Source organism: Melozone crissalis, unplaced genomic scaffold, assembly GCF_028551555.1.
Source record: "Melozone crissalis strain CALT ecotype California unplaced genomic scaffold, PUWL_Pcris_2 ptg000008l_1, whole genome shotgun sequence".
Lineage (NCBI taxonomy): Eukaryota > Metazoa > Chordata > Aves > Passeriformes > Passerellidae > Melozone > Melozone crissalis.
The window spans coordinates 10,894,094-10,913,550 of NW_026535786.1; the positions used below are offsets into that span (position 1 = coordinate 10,894,094).

General features: G+C 44.2%; 2 protein-coding genes across 2 annotated transcripts in view; both read right to left on the bottom strand.

Moving 5' to 3' along the window:
• Nucleotides 1–17,957, bottom strand: part of LOC128933082 (alpha-2-macroglobulin-like) — a 29,576-nt gene extending 11,619 nt beyond the window's left edge. The window contains exons 1-20 of the mRNA XM_054269953.1: nucleotides 17,872–17,957; nucleotides 16,021–16,204; nucleotides 14,759–14,918; nucleotides 13,808–13,860; nucleotides 13,276–13,296; nucleotides 12,760–12,928; nucleotides 11,465–11,549; nucleotides 10,584–10,707; nucleotides 9,046–9,160; nucleotides 8,636–8,745; nucleotides 7,979–8,137; nucleotides 6,453–6,680; nucleotides 6,058–6,121; nucleotides 5,432–5,574; nucleotides 4,630–4,779; nucleotides 3,800–3,970; nucleotides 3,020–3,170; nucleotides 1,215–1,323; nucleotides 673–901; nucleotides 282–408 (exon numbers count right to left, since the gene is read on the bottom strand). Coding sequence (XP_054125928.1) covers nucleotides 282–408; nucleotides 673–901; nucleotides 1,215–1,323; nucleotides 3,020–3,170; nucleotides 3,800–3,970; nucleotides 4,630–4,779; nucleotides 5,432–5,574; nucleotides 6,058–6,121; nucleotides 6,453–6,680; nucleotides 7,979–8,137; nucleotides 8,636–8,745; nucleotides 9,046–9,160; nucleotides 10,584–10,707; nucleotides 11,465–11,549; nucleotides 12,760–12,928; nucleotides 13,276–13,296; nucleotides 13,808–13,860; nucleotides 14,759–14,918; nucleotides 16,021–16,204; nucleotides 17,872–17,957 — 2,638 coding nt within the window. The remainder of the gene's footprint in view (nucleotides 1–281; nucleotides 409–672; nucleotides 902–1,214; nucleotides 1,324–3,019; nucleotides 3,171–3,799; nucleotides 3,971–4,629; nucleotides 4,780–5,431; nucleotides 5,575–6,057; nucleotides 6,122–6,452; nucleotides 6,681–7,978; nucleotides 8,138–8,635; nucleotides 8,746–9,045; nucleotides 9,161–10,583; nucleotides 10,708–11,464; nucleotides 11,550–12,759; nucleotides 12,929–13,275; nucleotides 13,297–13,807; nucleotides 13,861–14,758; nucleotides 14,919–16,020; nucleotides 16,205–17,871) is intronic.
• The window catches only part of PHC1 (polyhomeotic homolog 1), a 289,375-nt gene that overhangs the window by 231,536 nt on the left and 38,382 nt on the right, over nucleotides 1–19,457 (bottom strand). The window lies entirely within an intron of this gene.

Sequence of the window (19,457 nt, forward strand, 5' to 3'; positions counted from 1 at the left end):
CTAGCAGAACATCTCTGCTGGCCAGCAATGTCCCTGGCCTCAGGAGATGCTGTCCAAGGGCTATAAGGCTTGATGGTCCTGCATGTGATGCCAGACACACAGTTAGACCCTATGAATCCCCCAGTCTTTACTTCCCAAATATCAGTCTTTGCCCCCAGATCAGTCACACGCCACTGAAGTGCTTCCCAGGAAAATGCGTTGCTCTGATATTCAATACTGAACAGGGAGAACAGCACAAAGAAACCCTTCCTGCAGTTTTCAGGAAACCCTGAGACATTTACCTAGAGATTTGGGAGTCACCAGCCAAGCCACGGTTTTCCTTCCATTCTCACAGAGACAATGAGATTCTTCCTCCTTTTCCACCAGAGTAGCCAGGAAATGAGTAGACTGAGCCAGAGTCACACTGACCTGCCAGTTGTAGAGGGAGGTGCAATTAAGGGTGATCATGAGAAACAGGGAGCTAGGAAGTCATAGAAACAGCTATTTCTTCAGTAGCAAAGGAGAAGGGAACTGGAGTTGTGGGTTCTGCATTTGGACTATATGGGAGAAATAACATAAAAGCTGGGGCAAAGGGTCTAAGGGCTAGTGAGAGATAAGGTAAGAAGGCTAGGTGAAGGTAAGGGTTGCACAAGAAGGTACCCAGCTGCAGAGAGTAATTTAAACCTCCCTTACCCTGATGCAGGCAGGCAGGTAGTTGAAAACGGTGGCTTTCAGCGTGAAGGACTCCCCACGCACCACAGAGTAGGGCATGGTGAGCTCCACAAAGAAGGGCTGGAAGGCTCTGAGGGACACTGTTGGGGACAGGCCAAAGCCCGTGTCTGCTGAAGTGCAGAATGCATTGGCTTTCCACTCAGTGATGGTGTCAGGGATGGTCACTTCTAGATCAGCTTTTCCCTCAGAGCTGGTAAAGCACAGACAGCAAGGACAGAGGGATCAATGTTACAGCATTTTGGTGACTACCTGCACCCCTTTTGGCCCACTGAACAGTATTTGCCGTGTGAATGATGGGGCACAATACATTTGCTACTGTAGGACCACTCTACATCTTCCAGTCCACTCTTTGAACAGACCTAACAATGGCTAAAAGTAATTTCATCTCAAAGGATTGCCAAATAGTCTCTGCAAATAGTGAAGGACAAACACTTTGGGATTCATGTTTTCATCTTATAAACCCAGTTTTATTAAAAAGGAATGAGGTAGCCCAAGGTACTCACCTTATAGGTACTAAACTCCAAATCCAGGTTTCTGGGAAATACTTTCGGACTGTCTCTGTCACCTCTTCAGGAGTGCTTAATTGGTTAGAAGCTGTCCCTGATGGAATGACTGAATGTGGAGACATGAAAAAGAAATCAACTATTGATAATTCCAATTTAGCAAGACCTATATCAGCATCAAGCTTCAATCTGAGAAAATGTCAATCAGAAGCAGATGCTTGTGATTGTAGTGAGCTGTGGTACCAACAGCAGTGGAGTTTCAGGGCCAAGGCTTATTGGCAAGAACAGCTAGCCTTCCATTACTTTCTGCTGGTCTCCAGCAGACCTCAAAGTTTGGAAGCCAGCACTTTACAAATTAAAAAAAAAAAAAAGATTTAGAGCAAAAGCCTACTTAGGACCTTCCATACAAGCAGCCTTTTCTCTTTCAGGCACAGCCTTCATGAGGTGGTCTTCTCCATCCTAATCAGTCCAGCCAGCAATGGAACATCCCTTGTTGAAGTGTTTTTGTAGGGTCATTGTGACTCAGAGTACCAGCTTCCTGTCAAAGCTATGGCCTCCTTAAGAACTAGGCTGAAAATGCTCAAAATAAAAACAAGCAGCTGGAATTCAGGAGGGGTAAAAAGAGCTATTTTGATTAAAACAAAGTTTTCACATAAAAATTTTTTTCCAAATAAAATATTATGTGTTTGACATGAAATTTGTTTAAACATTTTACTTTACTTTTCAATAACTGGAAAACAAAGATGGGGTGAGTGGGACTTGGTTTGCTTGGCTTTCACAAACAGAAAGAGAAATGCATCTGAGCAGAAAAAGAAGAAAAGTTCTTAAAGAAATTCTAGTTTTTGTCATCTTTACTTTGGCTAATTGAATTTCTGCATTTGGATAACAATTGAGTAGCCAACAAGTATTCCTTACTAACAGTGCAACACGCATCTCCAGAGCCTGAGAAGGTCTCAGGGACAGGTGAAAGATGCTATCAGAGCTATATTACATTGCTCCTGGTAAAAGTGGCAGGCTGCTTACTTGTGTTTTTCTATTGTAGTATTTCAGTCTTCTTAGTGATGGTTATTTCAGTTTAAAATAATTGAAAGGCATCTATCCTCCATCTTAGCAACTTCTGTCAGAAGCTGAAATTGTTTTCAAACTGGACACATACAAAAGCACAGGTTCTAGTGCCAAAGGAAAACTCTTTGAATCAGCTACCCAGCTAGAAAAGCTTAAAAATTCCAAGATATTTTCCTTGATATGAGACTGAAGGATGATAGGGCCAATTCTGTTGCCCTAACTGTTACAGTGTAAGAATTAATATAGCTCTTAAAAATAGGGTAATAGGATTTATCCATTTCAGACTGGACTTCTATCATATATGTCTTACAATGCTAAGCTCCCAAAGTCTACCAACTTATCACTGAAAAATCTGCCGCCCACTTCATAGTTTTGACCATACATAAGACTGGCTGAGTCAATGAGAACAGCCTGAAAATGGTATTGGAGACTCTGTAAGCGATAATCTAGGAATAGAAGTACACTGTAAAAACCTAATGAACAGGATCAGCAGGATAATATCCTCTGCTCTGCCAAGCTTTGCGCGCTGTCTGGTTCTGCTGATTTCTTATGTAGAGTTACCAAAGTCTGTCTGGAGATCTACACAACCCATTCAGAAGCTGAAATCTGCGAACCCATCAGCTCAGGACTGCTTCCAAGGTTTCAATTCACAGCCCCAGCTCCTGTTTAAGTATTAACCCCAAAACACAAACAGGATCTCTGTTGAGAACAGAAGCAATAACAACACTGAGTTCCCTTACCGCTTGACCTCATTGCAAGCATGGGTTCTGCAACCATGGCTGCAGGTGCTCCTAGGCGACCTGCTGCAGGGACAGCGTAGATGTGATTACTCGGGCTGCAAATCCGAGGTTTTTTCACATTGGTATTCGTGAAAACCTTTAAACCCATCTCCTATGGGAGAAAAACCAAACATACTTTTTTACTACTGAATCCTGTTGAGATTTACACAGCAGACTTGACATTGGCATTTTACCACCTCAAAATGGAGAAGCTGTTACTGTGCATGGATTGGACCTTGAGATGATCCCCTGATCCTTGGGTCTGAATGCCTGGGCGGCTCAGAGAGCCCAAAGGATTTATCTCCTCTTTTTCTAGGACACTGGTTCCAGTCCAGTTTCAGCCTAGGTGTCAGGATTAGCCAGGAAGCAGATATAAAGTTTTCTCTCTGAAATGAAATATCTGTGGCTACAATGCAGGTCAAGGACATACTGATTTATCTCAGGTAACTATAATGGCATGGGATCATTTACCTCCAATTAGAATCTCACTTCAAGTCAACCTCAAACCTTTTCTTGCAAGAAAACTTTGAGACTGAACCCTTTTCCACCAAGTGTGAAGCATATCTAGCAAGACAAGTAAAGCTTATGATCCTCACTGAATATGCCTCTGGATAAAAAGAAGTGCCAGGTCATTCAGATGCAGAAACCCTTTCCTTGCTAAGTTTCATGATGCCACAGAAGACTTAAGCATTCTCAAACCTTCTCCCACTCCACTCCCTAACCAGGCCAGGGGGGCTATACCTTTAGGATGCTGTAAGTGTCCTCTTCATTCACCCCCATTTCTGGAACATAGGTGATCCCATCCCGAACTATTGGCTCCACAGTCACACAACTCCATGGGGACTCCTCCAAGGGTACTCTTGAATCATAGACATAGCTATGGAATTCCTTCACTGGAAGCAAGTCATACACCTTGGCAGAAAGAGAGAGAGTATTTGGCATTTTAGTGTCCATTGTCATGAAACACAACTGAGGGAGTTGGATACAAGCACCATAACAATCACATCACCAGCTCATACATCCACGTTGCCATGGTCCTCCCCTGTGCTGAGAGTAATAAGAATTTGGGAATCAAAAAAAGGATCAAAATTTGGAGATACTGCCTCTTTTTTTATGCTCTGCATGTTACTCTGGTTATTCTGGCTCAAATATGTAAAAAGTTACATTGGCCAAACCATCTGCAATACCTTGTCCTTACTCAGGTATTGTCATTTTCTGCTTGGCAAAAAGCAAATAAACTCTTTGACACTTCCAGATGCTACACCAAGAAAATTAATCCATGCATGAGGAGAATAACTGAAAAATTATCATCAAACACAGAACAGCATTTGGGTCTGGCCAAGACAAGCAGGCCTCTTAAAAAGGCTTTCTAACTGCCACCCCTAAAATCACACAAAACCCCTAAGAAACAACTGCTGCCCAGTTGTCATCTTTTTGCCCACTGAAGGAAGATGAGAAGCAGCCCAGGGGAGCCTCCCTGTGTCAGCTCTGACAAGAGGGACTTTTCCCTGCTTTCACTCCAGCTCTTGCTCCGAGCAGGCTCTGACTTGTTCCACAGACCAAGAACTTACAGAGGTGGGTGACAGGTCAGCTTCTGGCTTCATGAGGAGCACACTCTTGTCCACAGCACGCACAGCACAGAGGGAGTTTGGTGAGGCTTGGAACTGCAAGTGAGCATCCGAGGCAGGCAAGCCTGCCGAAGGGGAGAAGCTCAAGTCCACCTGCAAGCACAGGAAAGGCTATGTCACAGATGCCCTACCCTCACAGGACTTCTCCTTCCAGCAGAGTGCATTCAGTTCTAACTTCACAAGGTCCCCATAGCCATGCACACTTCCCTCTGGGCTACTGCTCCTTTCCAGCAGTGCTAGGGGAATCAGCACCAAGCAACTTCAAGCATCACAATCGCTCATAAAATTTTTAAGGTGATTGTGGGTTTTGTGGTCATTGTGAGTGTGATGAGGCAATCCCACATAGGGGCTAGATGTGATCAGACAGTGGAGCATGTCCTTGAACTAGGACCAGTCACTGTACTGCACCCAGAAACTGTATGTGGAGAGAAAATCATCTTGCAAAGACCTTGCTGTTGTTGTCTTTTTCTTAGCCCGGACCATCTGCAGAATCAGCAGTTTGACCAGTTGCTAAAGGGGGTTTTATCAGTGTAGCCCCTGCTAGCACTTTTTTTCCAGCAGTTGATCTCCTCCAGGTTTGCACAAACCAGTAAGCAGTGAAGCTACCTACAACAATTGATATGTTGCCTGTCCAGTGTTAGTGTTAGTGTACCTAAAGAAATTAGCTTAACCAGGCTGAATCCAAATAAGTGAGCTTGAACACACTGCAGTCTTGTGGCTGCTCCCTCAGGAAGTGGACACTAACCTTATTGTTGAAACATAATTCTGTGTAGAACTTGGCTGAATCAGCAATCACCTCCTTTCTGGAGACTGTGGTGTAGACCAGCACTTGGGCCACTGGAGCAATATCAGCTTGTACAGACAACTGTAGTGAGAAGACACCATTGTCTAGCAAACAAAACAATGGCAAAAAGTTAAGGTGCAAAAAACTTTCTCTGGGAGCAGGCAGAATTCTATGTTTGACTTTATGCTGAACTTTATCCTAGCCATTACGAAATTCCAGGCATCCAAGTGGGATAAATTGGTGCTCACAGTGATGTGTAAGTCTCCCTGTCTGACTAAAAAGGCCTGTTTTCCAGTGCACAAGTATGCTAAATTTTGCTTCAGCTTCTAAAAATAGACTATCAGATGTATCTCTGAGAAGCACTGGACCCCCAGAAAATGCAGTGTCAGGAGAAAGATAGTGGCACAGAGGATTAAAGCAAATCTGTGAAAAGCCTAAAGGCAGAGAAAATAAAGGTCAAACTTTTCCCACATCTTAGAGGACATGCACATGTCAATCCCTGCATTTACATGGAAGCAGAGTGTATGTCTGCCACAGTTGCCTAGCCCTCCATAAGAGTGAAAATTTGGTGGGGGAGAGGAACTCACCGCTTTCCTGGTCCAAATCCAAAATGTGAGTGCCTCCTTTCTTAATGTTTCCCTTGGCCATCACCTGAATGGAAGGAGAAACTTTGCTGTGATTGTGGTTTCACATTAGACACACCTGAAAGTGAGGGGCCCTGCAAGGAGAGCAATGGAGCTCTGTGTCTGCTGCTCACCCCCAGCTCTCTGCCTCCCTGTAGCAGAATCCCTGTGCTCACCCAGAGGGTACAGGGACACCCTTACTTTTTACTCCCAACTCAGACCCTCCTTTTTGTTTCTAAAGAACATGTGAAGGATGGCAAGAAAGTGTTTAAAGACCGCTGCCACAAACCACAGCTTTTATTTCTAATCCCCCTATAACTGCCAGTGACAACCTCACTGTATAGCAGGTGCAAACTTACCAGGTAGTAAAAGGTGATTTTCTTCTGCTCTCCTACAGCTGCTGGAGTTAGGATATAATGCACCCAGATGTCTGTGGTGGAGCCACAGCTTAGTGGCTTGGACTTGGGCTCAATTTTGAGGAAGCTATTACTGGGAGAGTAAAAGCGCTTTAGTTGGAGATAACGCTCTCCGTAAGATGGAACAACCCAGTTACGATCATAGCAGAAGATGTTGTTTTTATGAACTGCCTGGAAAAGGAGAAAACACATACATAGATCCTCAAACACAGGTGGGCAAACTGGAGACAAAAATACACGGCCTAATATTAAAGCTTTAGTATTTTTTTGGTACTGAAGTAATACAAAAGTCAGCAAAATTTAAAAAAAAAACCAAACCCCAACACATGAGTTTGGAAAGTGCAAGACAGGATGGTGGTATCTTTAGCAAATCATTGGGAATGATCTCACTCACACAGAAGCTGGAGTTTGTGTCAAACAAGCTGAATCATGTCAGATTTTTGCTTACTATCAGTGTCACTTTAAGGGCTTTTTGCACTAATTGCCCTCTCTAATATTCTAGTTAGTCTTAAGGGAAAAAACAACAATTTTCATTTCTTTCCTTATCATTGGCACTGAAGAAGGGATAGTGCTGCTCAGTTCAGTGACAAGATCAACCTACAGATGCTATAAAAAAGAAGGGCAATCTCCAACTAATAATTCAAAACTTAAACTGAATAGAAGTTTAGGAGGAGAGAGTTCAGGTCCTCTTAAAAATGAGAGCAAGGGGAAGATCTTTCACATTTAGAAGGGCACTTCAGAATTTGATATGTCTCACATGCCCTTTTTTCTTTATCTTTCTCATTACTTGGGAACCCTTGACTTTTCTTTATCCTACAAAAATCTGAAAACTTCAACTATCTAGTAGTAACTTCTGGAAAATTCTTAATGGTTTTAGTGTGTGACAAGGGACTTGTAGGGAGTAGAGCAAATATAATTCTAGACACAATTATTCTCCCCTACTCCAGGATGTGATATTACAAAATATGCATATTACACAACAAATTGCATTTCCCACTAACAAAAAGATGCTCAGCAGCACCTGTTTGTCCCAGACAAACAAATTCCACAACAAACCAAAACAAAGCAAAACCAAATGAACAAAAAAAAAAAACCACAAACCAACAGGAGCTGTATTTAGCAACTTGAAATGCTAAATTAAAATGAGATATGCAGATGTGAGACAGATCCACCCTTGACAAGATAGGGCTGGTGATCTCTTGGAGCAGAATGGACTATTATGATCTCCTGATGCTCCTTCTAACCCTGTATTGCAATTGCTAAGCAGAAATCAAATATTTACAAGTTAAATGCAATCATGACCTACAACCTCAGTCTGCTGTATGACTATTTCCACCAAACTGGTGCCAAGTTCACACAAACAACCAGGAAAAATAATCTAAGTACTTTTGCATATATAGTATAAATTTTAGAGCTTCCCCTCCAGCCCTGTGGGGAGCTTCATTATCTTCTCTGTCCAAAGGACTTACCCTAATTCCAACATTTTCCAAGGCCAATGAGGAAGTGTTTAGGGCAAACTCTGCAATGCCCTCTTCGTTTGTTGTATAGTTTTGTTCCTGTCCTCCTTGAACAGAAATTCTCACCGTTTCATTGGCAATTGGAGCATTAGACCCATCCACTAGTTTCACCTGGAGGAGCAAAACCAGCTCAGTTTAGAAGGAGAGGGATGGCTGCCACCTGAACAAGACTGGTAGAACACCAAGGTAAAGACATTGAGCCTGTGTCAGACAAGGAAGCCTCAGCAGCACTTTACATGTATCTCTTTCTGAGACAGCTGCAAACTTTCTGAATACTTTTTCTCTGCCTCTTTCTTGTCTCTGCCTCTGGATTAGAGGAGTGGATGTGGAGAATGACAAGCACTCACACCCCTGGGGCCACCAATTGAACAGATGACTGTAGGAGGGGAATTTTAGTGGACTGGAGAGGCAGAAGCACAAGGACAGAATGAAGGCTGTGCTCTCAGCTGCTGTTCCCCAGGTTGAGAGCCTTCAAAGGAAAGGAGACCCACAGGGATTAGCAGCACTGAGGTCCAGCATCCTTGCAGAGCTGGGGCATAGATCTAACCAGAAGGTTCAGTCGCATCATTGCTTGGCACTCATGGCATTCCATTCTCATGGTTTTCCTACCTGCCCAAAGAAGGGGACTCCCCGCTTGTAGTAAGTATCTGAAAGCTCAAATGTGACTCTGCTAATGGTGGTTGTGATCTCAGAGAAGCTTGTTCCAGTCAACTCCACTCCTGCAGAAAGAAGCAAGAAGAACTAATTTGCCTCTGCCTAACCGGAATTCCTGTTACTCTAGGCCAACCCTCCTTTGCTGGACAAACTCTTTGCTTGATAGTCCTGGACTAGAGGCAGGAAAACTCTAAGGTTCCAGAAGAGAGAGAGTCTGCTTTTATGCCTCATTCCTACTGGGCAGGCCCCTCTGCTGGTTCCAGAAGAGAGAGAGTCTGCTTTTATGCCTCATTCCTACTGGGCAGGCCCCTCTGCTGGTCTCTCCTGGGCCCATCACATGGCTCTTTCACCTAGATGATCCATACCTGTATCCTCCTCTTTAATCTTGGCCACTACATGGAGCTTATTCTCATATCCACTTCTCTTGAGCTGGAATAATTTGGTCTTTACCACTTCAGAAATGCAGCCGTAGATGTCTGTCTGTTGGAGGAAAACAGACAAGACCATTATATTCTCATTTATACAACGCTTTTCCAACTTAATGAATCCATCACTGTGTGTTGCTCTGAACTGAAAGAGAAGCCCACAACCTCACAGACAACCTACCTCTGTTGTTGTTATCAAAACTGAGAAAAGACATAAATAACTTGGCAAAAAGCATGTTGACATATTCCAGCAAGATTAGAGGAAAAAGGGTTTGCAAACTAGACAATTTTTGTGTTTGTTTGTGAAACTTGAAGCTGCCAACACTTGGTACGAGTGCATAGGGAATTAGTCAATATGTGCCACATAAGAAATGTTTGTCAGGCATCAGGTTTTTTGGAAAATAAAGCTGCTTACTTAAAATGTGCAAGCCATATGACTGATACATAAACCAAAGCCTGTGTATTTGTAGAAAGAGGATGACAGCTGGAAAAGTATTTCCAAAGCTTGCCACCTCTCTTCAGCAAACTTATGTACAAGGCAAGTCTCCACAGAAGAGGTGCCTAGAACAGAGGTTAGCACCGCAGTATTCATATTTTCTTTTGACATTTGTAACAAGAGTAGTGGAAGAGGTAGCTGTAGACTCATGTGGCTCATGCTGTAGCAGAGCCCAGGGACTACAAGAACATCCATATGCTTTCTTCTCTTGGCATATTTCCACAAGTTATTACTCCAACTTCTGCCAATTAACCCAGTATTGTTGCATCTGTCTGCGCTCCAAACACCTTTCAGTTTCACTCTTGCCAGTTAAAAGATGAAAAAAGTGAGGTTTTTTTCTGTCTGTCTTTACTACGGCTGCTATACCCATATTACTTTCCTTCTAGCTCAAAATGCATCAGCCTCTCTCCTGGCTTCTGCTCCTTTCCTTCCTCTAACACCAGCTTCTGTCCCCACACACTGCCTCCGGTGTAATCCAACTCCAACTCCGTTCTCATTGCTCATGGCTTTTCTATCTTTGCTCTTACAGTCTCTACACTCCATCTGATTTTTCTGTTATTTCATCTCTTAATTCTCCATCAGATTCCAGCCTTTAAACACCTTCCCCCTTATTTTTACCTTTCACATTTCATCTTGCACCCAATCTTCTCTCATCCTTCAGCCTTCCTTAAAATACATGGATTGTCACAGAATCATAGAGTCTGTTTTGATTGGAATGGGGCTTAAAGGCAATCTAAGCACCAATTCCCCTGCCATAGGAAGGGCCATCTCCCAATAGAGCAGGTTGCTCAAAACCCCATCCAGCCTGGCCTTGAGCACTTCCAGGGATGGGGCATCCACAGCTTCCCTGGGCAACCTGTGCCAGTGCCTCACCACACTTTAACACTAAGTTTGTACGTACTCAGAGCAAGCCTGTGCCTACAAGGCAAGCTCAATAACACTTTTTCCAACCACTCTTCCCACCAGAGTAATCCTGACTCACCTGTCCAGAGAACTCCTCACAGACTGCTCTAGACTCTTCACCATAACAGAACATGGATGCATGCTCATAGTTCCGGCAGACACGGAAGTTCACGAGGCCGGGAACAGGCTTCCCAAATGTGTATCTACAAGCAGGGAGGATTGAAAGGAAAACAGAGACATTAGGAATGTAACAGGGATGTAGAAAAATTACAGGCTCATCCCCATTGATGCCAGCTATCTTCCCTAGAGCTGCCTCCTGGATACACAGGGCCATCATAGGAAATAAAAAGCAGAAAGGAGTTTGGTACCACATACTAATGCTGATTTTGTTGTGATTCCCCCTCATCCTGGAGAACATGTTGCAAGCATCTACCCAAGCACCCAATTGTGACATAACTCTTTTATGTATGTATGAGCACTGGGTCTTTACTCTCACTCTTCAGCCCAAGCCATGGCTCTCCCTACAAAGTGTATGGAACACTGCAAGGCAGAATCCAGTGAGGTGGCCCAAAGGAAAGAGAGCAGCTGCATCCCTTCGGGTTTCCTCTCCACAATAACAAGCAGAAAATACAGCTAAAACATCATTCCTGGGTAAACTGAACTAAAACCCTCATCCCTAGCACTGTGCCTGGTGTGAAATCCTCAATGACTCAAAAAATATGCAAGAAACACTCTCACAAAAGAACAGATCAAAAATACATTTCTATATGTTACACACAAGGTGCATCAAACAAAAACTGTTGCCTTTTGTCTTACAGTAAATACAGTCTGCTTGATCCTGGGACCCCAAAAGGATTGAGAAATATAATAAAGTCTCATCTCTCAGCCTCCTAACTGAACTTTCATCAGCAACTCAAGAAAACATTGAAACCAAGCAGAAATTGAGAGAATGACACTCACAGTCCACAAACTGTCACCTTCAGCTCCTCATCAAGAATGCTGATCACCTTGGGCATTTTCACTGTCACTTCAAATTTTGGCAGCACTGCAGCAGAACCAAAAGAAAACAGTCTATGTGGTAGGGAATAACATCAGAATGTCACATGAAGGTGCTCAGAGGCTGTTCTGACAAATTACCTAAAAACCTTTTGCATCTAAAGGGTCAGCTTTTAGAGGCTTCTGTCACCTGTACATCCCACTGAAGTAATTGAAAACCCCTCAGTCAAGCATGGTGCCAGGTAAGAAGACAAGACTATTACACCAGCTATTAAAATACAGCAGCTTCATAGGTAACACATGGGTTATCGGTCCCACAGCAGCAGGATACATTAAAACAGAGAGAAATATCAGTAGCAGTTTCCCACAAATATGCAGACTGCAGCCTGGTCTCTGCATTTTTAGAGCATGTAGATCTTATCAATGTTCAGTACAGGAAGACACCCTGGCTTCTCCAGTGATACATCACAGGGTGATATCTCATCCACACCCAGTTGCAGGAGGGGAAGTGGAGACCATCTTGGGAGAACTAAGAAGAGATTCAGGGCACAGGACAGAGGACAGTCTGCAACTGGAAGAGGTCAAAGCACTTTGAGACTCATCTATCAGGACACCTCTCTGCTGCATGAGCCAGGCCACATCAAACAATGTAAGAAAGGCTGCAGCTGGCTCACTGGGGTGGGAAGATATGCTGGTTGTTATCCTGTGCTGATGTGTACTGGGATACCATTTTTTTAGCTAAGCAGATGAAAGTGCCATAGTGATGAGAGCATTAAAGGGAGGTTAAGGCACTACAGCATCACACAAGCTACAGGCTTAGCTTGTGGGGCAGAAAATGCAAGATTTAATTTACAGCCTAGACAGCCTAGACAGCCCCAGACTTATGGTGTGGCATTTGATAGGTATGTAGCCAACTGGACATGAGGTTGTGGCCTAAAAACACCTCAGAAAGGAAGTAAGGCTTGTGGCTGTCAGCACAGACTGATCCAAGCACTTTGCTCCTCCTGATAGGAGCCTTGCTGAGGTGGGCGTTCTGAAGAGCTGCACTCCATGGTCTGGGGCTTAGGGAGGAGTGGAGATAGGTCACTCAAGTGCTTCAGTCTTCTCCTCCTAAAGAGAAGATTTTTGGGAGGAAAAGAACACAGAAACAAATTTCCAGCAACGCTGGGCATCCTGGTCAGATCTCCTGCACTGTTCAATTAAGATTTCATGTTCCATGGGACTAGCTGTTAGGAACTTGAAACTGCAGTGACAGTTACCATACTCCTCCACAGAGAAAGAATGCTGAACTTTCTTCCCAGAGGCCTTCTGTGCCACCACAGTGTAGGTGCCTTGCATAGGTTCAGAGGTGAGGTTGAAGAACAGCTGTATAAATCCCATCTCTAACTCTGCATTTGTCCACTGGTACAGACGATTTTTCTTCGGGTCCTACAGGAAATGAGATCACAAGGAGATTGTGAGAACAATGGGAGTCTGCAATGAGGTCTAGCAAAGCAGTAAAGGGAGGGACAGCCCCTGTGTTTCAGGAGGCTGCAGGCCAGGAGTGGAGGGCACTAGCAGAGTTTTGGGGGGAGTACACAGCAGGATGGCAGGGGAGCTGTAACCTGGGCCCAGGTACCTGGTAGCCACCACATGAGTTAAAATTCTGTATAGTTGAATTAGCATAAGGGACCAGCTTAATAAAAAAATAAACAAGAATCATGTTGAGGCAACTGTTTACTCTGCCCAGGCTGAGGTGCAATAGATGTGAATGTGAATTAAATGTTTGTACATACCTCAATATACACCAGAGGAATCTAGGAAAAGAAGAAAGGAAGCAGCATGTTTAGACAGAGTGCAAGGAACACAGTCAAATGACATGGGCTATGACCACATTTCAGGGTAAAAGCTAATCATCCAGTGGGGTAAGGAAAAAAGTTGCTGGTATGGATCATCAGAGCACTTTGGGTGTGAGAAGACGGGGACAATCCTTATTCTCAGGCACAAAAGTCAGCCAAAATTACTAATTACTAACTCTGGATGATCTGCAGTGCTAATAAGAACAGGTGCACACTGTGGCAATGGCAGATTGCTCACTGTTTATACCAGCACTGTCCATTTGCAGTTTGTCAAACCTTTCCAGGAATGCAGAAGGCAGCTTTGTGCAGAAATTTGACAACAGATCCTGTTAAAAAGATCTGAGGTGACCCAGAATTTTCACAGTTATCTCAGTATACTGAGAGCTCTCCCCAACAGAGACTATTTTTCCTCCCTTTTCCCACATTTGACTGAAGGCCAAATAAATTGAAAAACAAGTATCATGCTCACCATTTCATTCACAGGTCGGAACTCTTCATCCAGAGAGACAATTCTGAACAGGACTGATGGAGAAAGAGAGTGAGGTTCCACAGTGCAATCGGTAACCAGAAAAATCAGTTGCAAAAACAAATGGTATAACAGACAACAGGGTTGTTCTCTTCTAAGGAAATTCCATTGACTAGAATGCTAGGTCATGCTAGAAGGTTACCCATCTACTATGGGTACATGAATAAGAGGATGTTAAGAGCAAATCCATAGCAGTGTGAACATCTTACTGATCACGGGCATCAGAATCTCATTGATCAGGGACAAAGTTAAATTTAAGTTGCCTTAGTCTACTTTGCAGTGAGGCATTTTTATGCCAGAATTCACATGGGTCTTCTAATTTTGTTATAAGTAGACTGGCTTCCTGGGAAGGATGAATGCAAGCAAATTACTTCAGCACTTGGCTGGAAGTTTGTGTTGGCTCTGGATGGAGAGAGAACTCAGTACCTCTTTTAGGACATTTGTTTTTATCCAGGCCAAATTTAGGAGATCACTGTCCCAGAAGAAATAAATAGCTTACATAATTCTTTCTGTCTTCATTGAGCAAAATCAGCTGCTGCTTTGGAAGCTATTTCATGACTAAGTCTGAGTTTTGGCACTGCTCTCTATAGAATAAATACCCAGTCTTTCTCTGGTTTTAATGCAGACCTCCTAACTGCATGGACCACAACAACAGAGCCCACAGTGAGAGAGGGAGAGTGTGCAGGTGCCCCAGATATGTGCATGCACCTAAAGATTCCCCAATTTTTCCCTTTATGGAGCAATAAAACATAAGTCTCAGCCACAAGGTTGCAGTTCTGCCCCTCCCCCCCCCCCCCCGTGAAAGTAACTGATATCTGTCCAGTATGATCCAACAGTTTTAGTACAAAGTTTGTTTCCAATGTTTGTTTCACATCTCCACCCCTTTCCTGGTACCTGTCTGTCCGGGCTTGTAGATGGGTTTGTCTGTCTGGATGAAGACCAAGCTCTCGGAGTTCTGGACCGCCAGTACATTGCGGCTGCTGAACTGCAGCGTGGCCCCCCTCACTGTCACATTGAGAAACACGAAGGGTAATGGGACTCTTGGCTTTGGAAGCTGGAAAGTAAGAAGGAAACTGTGTAACAGACCACCTTTGAAGGTTTCCTGAAGTGAAATGGCCTTCCTGAAATAAGAGGTCTAATATAATCCTGATGGATCCAACACAGAGGTGAGAGGAACAATAATCAGGAACAAGAGACTGATTTTTATTTGTCCCATACATATATTCCTACCCACTCCTCCTGCTGTGCAGTGATTGTGCCAGTATTGAGCAGCAAAGGAACTCCTAGCTCTAGCACCCAATTTTTAAAAAATTCTTACTGCCCTGATCAAACCTTTCCATCCTTTTCCTTTTGACATTCACAAGCAGAATGGAATAGTCTGTCTTCTCCTTCAGGTTATGTGCCTAGTCCTCGCAGAACATTTCCTTTTCCAAACCAGACATGCCAAGACATCTATACCTCTCTTTCACAAGTGACTAAGTCAGCCATCAGCCTACATCTGACAAACCAAGACAAAAATGCCAACCTTTTCAGTGTCCTGAAGACCAATTCCTCACTCTTCAGGCCAAAGACATAATCTAGGTTGTATGTAACTAGGAAAACCTGATCATTTAGCTCAGAGCATAATCTAGGCTCTGAGCTAAATGATCAGGTTTTCCTAGTTACATACAACTCATTATAGTCCCTGGGGCTTTCAATTACATTAAATTATAAATTTCCTCCTCTGCTGGGTTTTTTTCAGATACAGGCAATCACAGTTCCATGTTCTTACATTAATTCAGTATACACCAGGTGGAAAGTATCTGAGGTCCAAAAGCTCTACCACAATTTGAAGGCACTGAAGTGACAAATTGAGGATGTTGAAGGATGATGTGGAAAGCCATTTCACCAAACAGCCATCAGGAGTGTCAATATACTAAACCCACTTTCTTCTCCTGTTCTAGAAAGGGGGTGACTTTCTGGGATTCAGCATCCCACAGTCATTTAGCTTATTAAGGAGATCTCAGCAGTGAGAGGGTGTTGAAGATGGACATGAACACACCTTTAATCAAGAGGTAAGTGAATATCTACATAGTGTTACTCTGGTCATTACTTCTCAGTGCCTTTACATTTTATGCCTGGCACAAAGGATCATCCCACGAGGATGAGATACTCACAGAGAAAGGGATGCAGGTGAACACGTCTTTCTCTGACACCACGTCATCAATCAAGCTCCTGTTCCCCCACAGATCCTCGACTGTGGCACTCAGAGACACAGACTCGTTCAGGTGGGTCAGCTGAATGCAGACTTTCTCTTGAGAATCCGTGTGGATCAGATGGGGCACCAGCACCAGGTACTGCCTAGGAACAAGGGAGGATGATAGGTCAGAGGAGCAGGAACAGGTAACAGGAGCTGTGTAGAAAGAACAAAGAAACCAATCGGATGACTACAGCTTTGGCTGCACAGGGAGAAGGGTGCAGTTTCTAAGTGTGTAACAACATTTCCAGCATGTCTGTAGCAGCAGGGGAAAGCAGAGGTCTCAAATGTAAAATACCAGTGGAATTCCTACACACAAACATCTGGAAAGGATATGTTTTTCTAAGTTCTGACACAACAGCAGCACTTCTTCCTGGGATCCTGAATAAAGGCGGGGGGGAACTCAATTGTCACTTTTGCTAGACACTGTTAGAAGCATTCAGGAGCCACACAAATGCCAGTACCCAGTGAAAAAATTCCATTGACTACACACTGTGAAGAATCTGTTGCGTTACTCTCACTCCTCGCAGAGATTCAAAACCGCCACAGCGTGGTGCCAGATCTTAAGCAAAAACACAAACAAGTTTCAGGTTTTCAGGGAAGCAAGGCTCTCTGTCTCAGCCCGACAGGGGATCCCTGCTCAGCCCTGGGCAGTCTCCTTCCTTTCCAGGGTGGCAACTTGCCGGTGGTGTCCCGGTGCCCAGCACTGCATCTGGGAATCAAGCCAGATCCACCTAACACTAACCATGCTCCCATTTTGGTGGACAGGACTGGCCTCCACTGGGCACACTCAGAGCAAAGAGCAGATGGGAGAGGAGCCCTCAATACCTCAGCACTAAGGCAAAGCATTCCCTTCAGCAATGGCAGAAGCTCTGGCACCTTTTTGTCCAACAGCTGGTCTGCAGGGATCAAGCTCTGGCCCCTCAGATCCCACTGTCTGTTTCCCCTGCATTTGATGAAAGCACTACAGCACAGCCTTGCTCAGAAATTCCCCTGCGCCCCTTGTGATGGGCTCTGTGATGGGTGAGGTGCTCTGTGCTTTGCAGGGGAGGAAAAGACATTGCAAAAAAGCCAAAGGAGAAAGTCTTTGGGACGTCAGGACGCTTCATGTGCTGCTCCTACCACACATATACACCCATGCACACAACACAAATGCCCTTCACATACCAACAGGGCAAAAGGGGGTGAAGAAGGGAAGCAGGACACTATACCCTCACAAACCTGGACAGTCACAGTCTTACAGTGTCACATTACCCTGCGTGAGAAGGGAATTTTCATTCCATTGGCTGAACTGAAAAACGTGAATTAAAAAATAAAGCAATTTCCAAGCACGCCAGATGAGCTATTTGTTAATTTTCTTCTCATTATCATTTTTAAAAAGCCACTCCCAGCTCCTGGGCATTTCAACTGGGAGTAGGACAGTCAACCCAAAATTAAACCTTTCATTGTCCTTTCAAAACAGTTTGTCTCTTAAGAAGACCTCATTGCACAAACATTTATGAAAAGTTGTCTTTCAAAAGGACTAATTTTGTGCATAAAACTTTGTTGAAATCCTGTCAATCCCCTGAAGTTTTACTGATATCTCAGTTTAACAGCTTGTTTTCCATCTCTCTCAAGCACTAGAGTTCCCATTTTTAGAAGGCACTTTACCCAGCCCTGGTATCTTTATTCCTGGATAAAAGAAGTTAGATAGAAGACAAGGGACAGAGAATAGACACAGGAATACAGCCAAGGTCTCCTGCCTGCCCAGAGACCCCCCAGCATAGCTTACGGCTCTGTGATGGGTGAGGTGTCTCCTGGAAGGAAGAAGAGGAGGAGGAAGATGCTCGATTTGACAAGCAGCCCGTTCATCCCCATGGTACGTGGTGAGTCAAGCAGGCACTCAGTGTGGTCCAGTGCTGCTTTTACTCCCCCTCTGCTCTCCCAGTCAGCCCCTTTATACTCTCCTCTGCAAACAGCCCAGGGGCTGGAGGAGATAAGGGCTGGGGGCCAGGGCCCATCCGGAAACAGGGAGAGGCAGCAAGGAGGAGCTGGGACTAGCAGCTCCAATCTGGGCAGAAGGCCAGGGCTGGGGGGGAGAGGGAGGGGAGGGTTCCTGGCAGGCCAGAGCTCTGTCTCTGCTGGGGCAGGACAGAGGCAATGGAAGAGGAAAGGCTCTAGCTAAGGAAAGAAGGGCTAATGGCAGAGCATGAGGTGAAGGCTTCCATTTCTGGCAGGGCTCTCTGCATGGAGCTGGACATGACTCTCTGCATGGAGCTGGACATGGCACTGGTCATGGGGATTGCTGGAAGCACAGGAGCTGTTTGATTTCCTTCAAACTGGGAGCAGGAGATTGAGTTAGGAATTGGGAAAGAAACCTGGTGTGTCTAACTCCCATTAACAGGTTGTGAAAACAGGGAATGGAAATTAAAAAAACCTTCCCTTTCCACCCACACTGTTCCCTTTTGCTCCCTGTTCCTGGTCCCATCAAAGCTAATGCCAGGAAAAGAGGCCACAAAATGCCTGGAAAATCAAGTCAACTGAAATGATCTGGCCTTCACCCTGACAGAAACAGGGACAGTGACATGACGGGAAGCTGCCAAAAGTTCAACCCATTAACAGCATGTAACACATTAACCAAGTGCCCAGAGCAGCAGCTACCCTCACACAGCAGAACATATGTGGCCTGGGTCTTACTTTCCTTCTACTGGTTCTGGTTCCAGATGAAGTTATTGATACATCTTGATCAAATTATTGCTGTTTGATGGAATCATCCTGATTTAATTAAGTGCATATTCATGTAATGCACTGTGATGGGCCATATTGTACCAGAGAGGGAAATGGAGTCTTTAGACCACTGCCTTTACTTGGGCTGCAGCAGGAGGATCAATAGCTCTGGTAATTATTACCCTTGCAAGTGGCAGTAGAATATCTGTCTTATTTATAGTTCTAATGCAAACTCCAAAGAATGGAGATCTGTGTTAGAGGATGTAAAGCATAATTTTCAGATTAAAAAGTGTGCAGGATAAAATCATTTTTTGTCTGTCCTACCCTTCTCCTCATATAATCATCAAAATTTTGTTAGGCTGAGTAACTCTGGAGTTAAGAAATCCAAGTGCAGTGCAATTACAAACCTTCATTACCGACCTCATTCTGCCCTGCAGTGACCTGCATAGGAAAAAAGAGGATAGTAGTGCATGTGCAATTTCCTTGGGGACTGCACAAAAGACAGCCCAGATTTGTGCTCTTCCTTCAGCATCTGATACTAAAGATGGCTTTGCTTGCCCAAAAGAAACATAATCCAGGAAACTCTGCCTCACCCACAGAGGAGAGGATTTATACATATGGGCTGGTCAAAGCCTTTTAGAAGATGACAAT